At 41.5% G+C, this 10,403-nt stretch overlaps 1 protein-coding gene and 1 long non-coding RNA gene across 2 annotated transcripts; one reads left to right on the top strand and one right to left on the bottom strand.

The window, feature by feature from the left end:
* Window positions 1-6: 6 nt before the first annotated feature.
* Window positions 7-1,209, bottom strand: MCCD1 (mitochondrial coiled-coil domain 1). Its single transcript, XM_090282067.1, has 2 exons — window positions 983-1,209; window positions 7-485 (listed from the first exon to the last, which is right to left on the bottom strand). The coding sequence occupies exons 1-2, from the start codon at window positions 1,133-1,135 to the stop codon at window positions 303-305; spliced, it is 336 nt and encodes a 111-aa protein (XP_090138193.1). The 5' UTR covers window positions 1,136-1,209; the 3' UTR covers window positions 7-302.
* LOC150006724 (uncharacterized) lies at window positions 896-4,024 on the top strand. Its single transcript, XR_016511994.1, has 2 exons — window positions 896-3,043; window positions 3,788-4,024. It is a non-coding gene; the product is annotated as an uncharacterized LOC150006724 (long non-coding RNA).
* Window positions 4,025-10,403: the final 6,379 nt, after the last annotated feature.

The raw sequence follows: 10,403 nt of genomic DNA, 5'->3' as shown, positions 1-10,403 counted from the left end.
CATGCGTCTATTGTGTCTGTAAGCACTCCTTCCTTTTATTGGCATTGGGGTGAGGTTATTTTAGATAATTTATGTGGGGCTGAGGTCTTCACTGGGAAGGGTCATAGTGGGGGAATGTGACTGAAGACTGCAGAGGTCATGGTTCCCCACTGCTTTCCAGCTTCTGGCCCTCTGTGGCGGTGTCATCTGTTTTTTGTAGTGGCCTGGGTGAAGCTGGTATGTTTTTGACCGAAGGTCTCAGGGTTGCAGGTAGTGTGCAGTGTTGTCAGTGTTGGAGGGTGAAGTGGGAACTGGTGGGGAGCTTAGGTTTCTCTTCCCAGGCTCTCTCGGTGTCTCCTCATCTGCTCCTTCAGCTTCTGGATCTTGAGCACCAGGGCCTGTGCTTCCCAGGCCCCCTCTTGCCCTTCCAGCAGGGCCTGGTACAGCTCCAGCTGCTGCTCCAGCAACTCCTCAGCCTGGGCCAGCTCAGCTGTGTGCATGGGCCCCTGGGGGAGGGGGCATGGGAGAGGGAGCCTCAGCCACAGCCGGTAGCTGAGGCTTGCTGGGAGTCAGGGATTCAAGGGTAGCTTCCTTTCTAGGCATAGGCCTCTCAGAAAGGGGCTGGGCAGATAAGAGATCACTGGCCCTGGGGCTGTAACTGAACCTTACAAGGAGGAAGGAGAGGACTTCCTGCCCCTGTCCCTCCCCCTTCACCAGAAATAATTAACTTAGATGAGGGGGAATTTCTACTCTAGGACTCAGTGGACTGTGGGAGGGATGGGTGCTGGGAGGGAGAGCCCTGAGTTCTAGTAGAGTGGGGGTGGGGAAGCCGCTGGGAAGCTGGGAGTTGGAACTAAGCAACAAGCTCCGGGGACCTGGGTTGGTAACTGCCCTCAGTAGGCCTGTGGTGCTGGGTGAGATTGAGGCCCCCCACCCCCCTAGTCGCCCCTCATGCTTTCCATTCCTGCTCCTGGTACAACTTAACCATGATGGGGGACCTCACCTTCTCACTGCCTGTGGAGCTGGTCTGTTGTTTTGTGCTTGCCTTGGGGCCCTGGGAACAGCACCTCTGGGATCCCTCAGGGGCCAGGGGCCAGGAAGGCAGGAGGAGGCGGCGGCAGCGGCATCTGGAGAGCCAGGTTAGGAGGAGGACCATGGCGCATGAGGCAGGGAGCTTGTCTGAGCTGCCCAACAGCCACCAGGAACTGGCTTCTTGGGCTTTTGCCTCGCTTCATTGCCTGCCCCTGCCCCTGCCCTCACTTCCCTCCCAGCCTGGCACTAGACCGAGTCCTGTTCCTGCTAGTTTAGGCAGAACTGGCTTTAGAACACATGCCCAACCTACCACGTCTTACACCTGTTTTTCTTAGCACTGTATCTTACTCCCCTCCATTCTGTAAGGTAGGAATTACATCGTTGGTTTTGTGGAGGAGGAAATGGGCTCACAGGGTTTCATTCATCACTCATCCCGCAAATATCTGTTGGTACCTGCTCTGGGCCAGATGTGCTCAAGGCTCCACAGCTGGGGGATTCACACCCAGACTACCTGACTTGAAAGCTCCTACCATTGACCTGACCTGGTTCTTGTATTGATTTCCCTTTAATTTTCTTTCGTTATTGCTGTCCCAGAATGACCTTTCCTGTCACTTGTGCATTGCACGTTTTAGGGGTTTACCTTTGGTAGGGGTTGGTGCTGTTGTCACTTTTACCCTTGGGTCCTGATATCATGACATAGGTATAGGTTTCAGGCTTTGTTGAACCAGGGAGACCTTCCTTCAAATCTGCATTAGAACAAAGGCCTTGTCCACGCACTGCATATGTGAACCTGGTGTCTATATGTTAAGACTTCCTGCAGCGTGTTCTGCAATGTACTGTTGTAGCTGGAGGGCACTGCCATGTGTCCGTCTGGAAAAAGGTAGAAAAACATGCTCTAGAAAATAAGATCGCTGTAGGGGGAACAGCTGCAAACCAGCTTTGGAACATCACACTAAATTCAGAGGTCATTTAAGTTATGGCATAGGGGTCCAGGAACCAGAGGGGAGAACTTACTGGAGGTCAATGGTTCTCCAACTTGTGGGGCTGAAGCATATTTAGATGAGGCCAAGGACCTCATTTATTTTTTGTTTTGTTAAGCTTTATTGTATAGACTAAAATTTTGCTTTTCTAGACTTGGTAATACTAAATTGCCTATTGGATTTAGTGGCTTCTAGTATCAGATCCCTGCAGCCGTCCTATTTGTTCATCATGGAAGTTATTAAGTTTCTCTTAAGGTAGGGTGATTCCAAAACATACGTTTTCAGTTGAATTTTTGTCTGTTTTCATTAGCTTGCTGCCATAGCACTGCTGCATACACCTCCCATTCTTGAAAGAAACGCCGGGATTCGTCAGAACCAACCTTCTATGTCTCCTAAATTCGTCCTTTACAGTACTGGTCACCAAGGGCTTTGAGGTCTGGGGGCAGAACCTGGTGCAGCAGCAAGATATGCCCAATACAAGTTCCAGACACGAGACATGCACAGCCAGCATAGCGTGGTGTGTGGACTGCAGACCACACCTGCACAAAGCGACGAGGACCTCATAATTTCCTTTGGTGGCCTGTTCCCACTTTTGGGTGGAAAAAGACCCTTGAACCCCTGTAAAATGGGTGAGAAGCTTCCCCTCATGTCCCTTAGTGATAAGAGTTATACGTTTGAATTGCAGTGTGTGTATGGCTTAAAGTCTTAATTATTGGAACATAAGGACCCATACTACCATTAGAGTTGTGGGAAGGTATCCAATATAAGGTTAAACAACCCACGTTGAAACTAAACTAACTACATTTATAAATTAAAAGCAAGATCAACAGCTATTAAGAAATCAAATGAAGTTTCTGGAAGGTAATCTAAATGGTGCTCTAATAACAAAGTATTATTCCTGAAAACCAGACATAACCATCTGAAATTTTTTTTGTATGTTTATTGAGTTTAGAGAGAGGAAGGGGAGAGAAAGAAACATCGATGTGACACAGAAGCATCAATCCGGTTGCCTCCCCTACATGCCCCAATTGGGGCTTGAACCTTCAACCTAGGTATGTGCCCTGATGGAATCAAACCCCTAACCTCTTGGTGTACCGGCTGACACTCCCACCAACTGAGGCTACACTGGGTAGGGCCAACCATTTGAATTTTTATTTTAGGTTATGAGCTCTAAAATGGACTCACCTCCAATAATTTATAGTAGTACTAAACCATAAGTTTACTAGAGTGGATGTTGGCTTTGCTCATCTGTGAGAGCTAAAGAAAGGGCTGGTATTTGGGTCAGTTCTAGTGGAGGAGTTCTGGATCCATCATCAAGGAAATGAAGGAATAAAGATAAATATGTAAACTGGATTACCTAATTTTATGTTACCGTGTATATTTATTTTTTGTTATTCCTGAGACTATAATAGTCTTACATCAGAGTTCCTGCCTGGCCTCTGCAGGAGGGGTCTGTCTTTAACCAGGGACAAGCAGGGGATTATGGGAAGTATCTATAAAGCCAAGGGGCTGCAGTGCTTCCTGAGGTCAGTGTACGTCTGATGGTGCCTTCTATGTTGCATTCTATCCAGCAGATTGGCAGAGCTAGTGTGATGGATATGAATCATTTGTACCCTTCATGTGAAACTTTTGGAGATGTTTACTTAGGAATATTGAAGTTCACCCATTACATTAATGTGAGAGCTTACTAAGTGTCAGAGATTCTGTTGGGCACTTATTTTTGTCACCGTTGACCATAGCAACCTTTCAAGAAAGCTTTCTCATTTCACTTTTTTTTTTTTTCTTTTTCTTTTTAGAACCTGTGGATGTCCAGTTGTTCTAGTACCATTTGTTGAAAAGACCACCCTGGGGAACACAATTTTTGTTGAGTGAAATCTGACACTTGTTTTTGACTAACTTTTGGCATCTGAATCCAAAAATCACCCAGTTTTTCTCTATCAGGTCAACTTTTTATGGTGCAGGATATCCTCCCTTTGTCCCAAAAATCATACAAAATGTACATACAAAGGAAAATAAAGAAAAAATTACATGAATATACTGTTTGTTTAGAGTTATTTTATTCATATAAAGGCTATATATTGTTACTGTAAGTCAAATTGTGTACAAGTAGTAAAGTTCTACCAAACATACATATTAAGATATTTTATCTTTTCTAACGACAGGCTAGGAAATGCCAAAATGAGATACTTGAAACAGTTTCCTTCAGTTGGGAAAGCTTTCACATATTGCTTCATGAGACCCAGTTTTATGTGCAGAGGTGGGAATATAATGTTCTTTCTGTCAACAAGTGGTTCATGTAGAATGTTTGGATCATCAGGTTTGAGATCATATCTTGGAGGCCAATTCGACTCCACCCAATGCTTCTCACAAGCTCTGCTGTCCCACGTACACAGAAAACAGGCATACTTAGTGTATCCACGTTGCTGACCAAGAAGGAAGCAGACCATTTTAAGGTCAACAGAGATGATCCAATTGTGCTTGTGATACTGCAACAGATCAATGACTCTCTTTATGTCTTCATATTCTTGACGAAAACAAACTGAATGGCCAATTGGGACTGCACCAAATAAATTGCCATTGTGGAGGAGGACCCACTTCAAGCTCAGCTTTGAGCTATCGATGAACAGTCGCCATTCAGTTGCGTTATAGATTGGAATTCCCAAATCCTCCATTAAACCATGTATGTTATGGCAATACACAAAGCCATCGTCACTTGGAAAGTACTGCAGAAATGCACTTTCTCTTGACTGAAAATAGGATACCTTCGCTCCTTTTTCAAGCAAGTTTTTCTCATGCAGTCTTGATGCTAGGAGTTTGGAAGCCTTTTTGGATAGTCCCAAATCTCATGCCAAATCATTCAACTCATGCTGATCAAATCCCTTATGAACTGAGTTGTCTTCAATTTCAAAATCTTCATCGTTGCTGTCACTTAGTTCTTCACCATACTCCTGTTTTCTGAAAGAGGGTAGTTCAATGAAAACTGGCACTGTGACTTCAGCTGGGTGAGGCACTGGGCGTATAGCTGATGGTAGACTAGGATACTCTATTTTACATTTATTTTTCTTGTTATATCCTGATGTTTTCACTATACAAAAGTAACAGTCACTTGAATGATCTCTGGGCTCTCGCCAAACCATGGGTATACCACATGGCAATTTATCACGTGTTCCCTTCATCCACATCCGTAAATTCTTCACACACTGCTTGCACACCTTGTGAGGGGCCCAAGACTGATCTTGATCACCAAATTTTACTTCAAAATATGCAAAATAGCCTTGCCTGACAAATGCACTGATGTTTGTCCTTTGGGAATGGTGAAACTGCCACAGATAGAACAAAACGAATCAGGGTTGTTTAGGCACTTATGACAAGAAATAGCAGAGGCAGACATGATCTGAAAGAAAGAAAATATGTATGTAAATTAAAAAAAAAATTTGCTAACTCCTTCTGTACAGACAAGAACTCAGACTACACTTTGGAATATGATTCACTATATAGAACAGCACACTACCTCTCACCGCACTGTCTCATGTGTAACTGAATAGCCTAGACAAGTATGAACATGTCGCTGGTCTCCAAGGTTGTCCCCCACCCCTCCCCACTTGAGGGAGGTTTGCTCTCAGCCACTAGTCCTTCCCTCAATCCAGGCTCCATCCAGCCTAGAGTGGTCACATTAAGATAAGCTGTACAGAAAAAACAATGTGATAGAAGACAACTAACTGCAGTTTTTAAATCAGCATGTCTATTTAAGTCTAAAACAGCTGAAAAATCAAACTCAACAGAAATTATGTTAAAAATTGTTCCCCTGTGCTATTGTTTCTCCCATTATATGGCCTTTGCTGCCTTGTCAAAAATCAGTTGACTGTATTTATGTGGATTTATTTCTGGGTTCTTTCTTCTAATTTATTTGTCAGTTCTCTGACCAATACCATACTGTCTTTATTACTGTAGCTTGAAGTCACATAGTGTCAGCCCTCCAACTTCATTCTGTAGTATACTGGCTATTATGGCTCTTTTGCCTTTCCATATAAATTTTAGAGTCAGTTTATCAATATCCACAAAATAACTTTCTGAGGTTTTGATTGGGATTGTGTTGAATCTATAGATCAAGTTGGGAAAAACTGACATCTTGACAATATTGAATCTTCCTATCCATGAATATGAAATGCCTGTTTAGTTTTTAAATTTTTCATTAATACTTTTTCTCATATAGATCTTGTAAGTATTTAATTAGATTTGTACCTAAGTATTTCATGTTTTGGGGGGGTGCTAATGTAAATGGTAAATTGCAACTTCCACTTGTTCGTGGCTGGTATATAGGAAAATGGTTGACTTGTATGTTAACCATGTATCATCCTGCAACCATGCTACAGTTGCTGGCTGTTAAGTTGCATGGGTGTTTTTTTTTTGTTGTTGTTATTGTTGTTATGGATTCTTTTGATTTTCTACATAGTCATGTCATCTGCCATCAAAGACAGTTTTATTTTTTCCTTCTCAATCTGTATGCCTTTTATTTCCTTTTGTCTTACTGCACTAGAGAGGACTTCCAGTATGATGTTGAAAAGAAGCAGTGAGAGGGGACATCCCTGCCTTGTTCCTTATCTTGGCAGGAAAGCTTCTAGTTTCTCACTATTGGGTATGTTAACTGTGTGTGTGTGTTAGATGTTCTTTATCAAGTTGAGAAAGTTCCTTTATTCCTAATTTGCTAAAAGGTTTTTTAAATTTTTATTTTATCATGAATAGGTGATAGATTTTGTCAAGCACTTTTTCTGCATCTATTAATATGAACATGCGGTTTTTCCTTTTTAGCCTGTTGATATGATGGGCTACATTAATTGATTTTCAAACGTTGGACTATCCCACTTGATTGTGATGGATAGTTCTTTTTATACATTGTTGATTTGATTTGCTAATATTTTGTTCAGGATTTTTGCACCTATGTTCATGAGAGATATTGATCTATAGTTTTCTTGTAATACTTGGTTTTGGTACTAGGATAATGCTGACCTTACAGAATGAAGTAGGAAGTATTCCCTCTCCTATCTTCTGAAGGAGATTGTAGAGAGTTGGTGTAATTTCTTCCCTAAATGTTTGGTAGACTTAAACTGTGAACCCACCTGCTTGGTGCTGTTTTGGAATGTTACATCATTTCAAAATTTTAATTTCTCTTATAACTATGGGTGTATTTGGATTGTCCATTTTACTTTTTACAATTTAAAAAAAATATTTATTTGTTTGTTTATTTGTTTTATTTTTAGAGAGAGGGGAAAGGAGAAAGAGAGGGAGAGAAACATCACTGTGTGGTTGCCTCTCACTCGTGCCCCCAGCTGGGGACCTGACGTGCAACCTAGGCATGTGCCCTGACTAGGAATCGAACCAGCGACACTTGGCTCACAGGCCGATGCTCAGTCCTCTGAGCCACAGCAGTCAGGTCCAATTTTTTTTGAGTAGTTAGACTTATAGAAGAATTGTGAAGCTAGAAAACAGAGTTCCTGCTCACCCTTCACTCAGCTTTCTTTAATGTTAACATCTAACACAATTGTGTTAAGACTAAGAAACTAAGCAGTTTAATAGTACAATACTATTAACTAAACAACACACTTTATTCGGATTTCACCAGTTTTTCCACTAACATTCTTCTGTTCCAGGATCAAATCCGTGGTACCTTAATGCATTAAGTTGTCATGTCTCCTTAGTCTCCTCTAATGATTTGTTGAATTTCTTTACCCATTTTCATAACCTTGAAAGTTTCAAAGACTACTAAACAGATAATTTGTAGAATGTCATTCATTTCGGGATTTTTTGATGTTTAAAAAATTAAAAAATCCTCACCCAGAGATACATTTATTGATTTTAGAGAGTGAGAAAGGGTAGGGTGTTGGGGAGGGAGGGAGGGAGAGAGAGAGAGAGAGAGAGAGAGAGAGAGAGAGAGAGAGAGAGAGAGAGAGAAGAGAAAGGAAGAAAGAAGGAAGAAAGAAAGAAACATTGATTGATTGCCTCTCATGTGTGCCCAGTGTGGAGATAGAACCCACAACCTAGTTATGTGCCCTGACTAGGAATTGAACCCATGACCTTTTGGTATACAGGATGGCATGCCAATCAATTGAGCAACTTGGCCAGGGCTGTTTGTGATGTATTGTCATGATTAGATTGTGGTTATGTGTTTTGGGGAAGAATACCATAGCAGCAAAGTGCCCTTCTCATCACATTATATCAGAGTACACATTATATTAACATGACCTTTATCACATGATTAAGGTTTTGTCTACCAAGTTTCTCTTCTGTAAAATGCAGTTGACCTTTGAACAACATGGGGGTTAGCGGCATCGATTCCCTGGAAAGTAAAAAATCTGTGTATAACTTTAAAAATATTTTTTTTAAAAAAGATTTTATTTATTTTTAGAGAGAGGGACAGGAAGGGAGAAGAAGAGGGAGAGCAACATGAATGTGTGATAGACACATATTGGTTGCCTCTTGCATGCCTCCAGTTGGCCATCTGGCCTGCAACACAGGCATGTGCCCTGGCTGGTAATTGAACCAGGGACCCTTTGATTCACAGGCCAGCACTCAAGCCACTGAGCCACACGAGCCAGGGCTGTATAACTTTTGACTTACCCAAAACTTTACTAGTAGTCTACTGTAGGCCAGATGCCTTACCAATAATAGTCAGTTAACATAGTTTGTATGTTATATGTATTATATACTGTATTCTTACCTAAAGTAGCTAAAAAAAAATGTTATTAAGAAAATCATAAGAAGCCCTGACCAGTGTGGCTAAGTTGGTTGGGCCTCGTCCCGCAAAGCAAAGGGTCACCTGTTCGATCCCTGGTCAGGGCACATGCCTAGGTTGTGGGTTCAGTTACTGGTTAGGGTGTGTGTGAGAGGCAACTGATGGATGTTTCTCCCCCTCTCTTTTTCCCTCTCTTACCCTCTATCCTAAAAAACAAAAAAAATCATACGCAAGAGAAAATATATTTGCAATACTGTATGTGTTTATTAAAATAAATCTGTATAAAAGTGGACCTGCACAGTGTAAACCTGTGTTGTTCAAGGGTCAACTGTAGCAACTTTACAGGTTGTAGTAATTTTTCACTTTCCATATTCTATTTTTTAGAAGCAAGTTGCCAAGGTCTAGCCCACATTCAAGGGGAGGAATTAAGCTCCACCTCCTGAAAGGGGCATTCTCTATATATAACTTGGAAATCTATAAGGAAGATTTGCCCCTACTCCCTCATTTAAAAAAATTTTAATCATTTATATGAGTATGAACTCATGACTACTTTATATTTTGAGTTATAATCTACCATCATTGTCATTGGTTGTTCATACTGTTCCAACTGTGTTCAGAGTGAGCTCTTTCTGGTTGGCTCTGGTGTCCCTGTGACATGCTTTATATGTGGGAGGTACATTTTCTGACATTACCCGATGTTCCAGGCATACACACACACACACACACACACACACACACATTTTTTCTGTTGTAGCCCTAGAATCAGCTATTTTTCTAAGGAACCCTGGTTCCTTTTATTAAAGAATGATATTTCAAGACCAGGATCAGGGTTCATTTAATCTTTTTCCTTACTTTTTCCCCCTTTCTTTTTTAAATGTTTATTTTATTGATTATGCTGTTACAGTTGTCCCAATTTTTTTTCCCTTTGCCCCCCTCTGCTCGGTAACCCCCTTCCCTCCGGCAGTTCCCCGACCACTTAGTTCATGTTCATGGGTCGTGCATGTAAGTTCTTTGACTTCACTCTTTCCTATGCTATTCTTAACATCCTTTGTTTATTTTATTCCTACCAATTATGCTTCTTGATCCTTGCACCATTTACACCTTCCTCCCCCTTCCTCCCCCATCCCCCTGCCAGATGATAACCCTCCAAATGATCCCCATACCTATGATTCTGTTCCTGTTCTGGTGGTTTGCTTAGTTTGTTTTTGTTTTTGCTTTTATTTTTTAGATGCAGTTGTTGATGGTTATCAATTTGTTGTACTTTGAATGTTCATAGTTTGATCGTCTTTTTCTTAAATAAGTCCCTTTAATATTTCATATAATAATGGCTTGGTGATGATGAACTCCTTTAGCTTTACCTTGTCTGGGTAGAACTTTACCTGCCATTCCATTCTAAATAATAGCTTTGCTGGATAGAGTAATCTTGGTTGTAGGTCCTTGCTTTTCATCACTTTGAATACTTCTTGGTAGTCCCATCTTGCCTCCAGTTTCTTTTGAGAAATCAGCTGATAGTCTTATGGGAATTCCTTTGTAGATAACTCTGTTCTTCTCTTGCTGCTTTTAAGATTCTCTCTTTATCTTTAATCTTTGGCATTTTAATTATGATGTGTCTTGATGTGGTCCTCTTTGGGTCCAACTTGTTTGGAACTCTCTGTGCTTCCTGGACTTCCATGTCTATTTCC

This window comes from Furipterus horrens, unplaced genomic scaffold, assembly GCF_987537825.1.
Source record: "Furipterus horrens unplaced genomic scaffold, mFurHor1.1.pri manual_scaffold_6, whole genome shotgun sequence".
Lineage (NCBI taxonomy): Eukaryota > Metazoa > Chordata > Mammalia > Chiroptera > Furipteridae > Furipterus > Furipterus horrens.
The sequence above is the reverse complement of the archived record's forward strand: the minus strand, read 5'-3'. Positions and strand labels throughout refer to the sequence as shown.

What these genes read in the sequence shown, in the direction of transcription:
- MCCD1 (XM_090282067.1), bottom strand. Translation starts at nt 1,135, where the DNA reads ATGGTCCTCCTCCTAACCTGGCTCTCCAGATGCCGCTGCCGCCGCCTC. An exon ending in GCTCCACAGGCAGTGAGAAG is followed by an intron (nt 486 to 982) that starts GTGAGGTCCCCC and finishes CCCCTCCCCCAG; the next exon opens with GGGCCCATGCACACAGCTGA.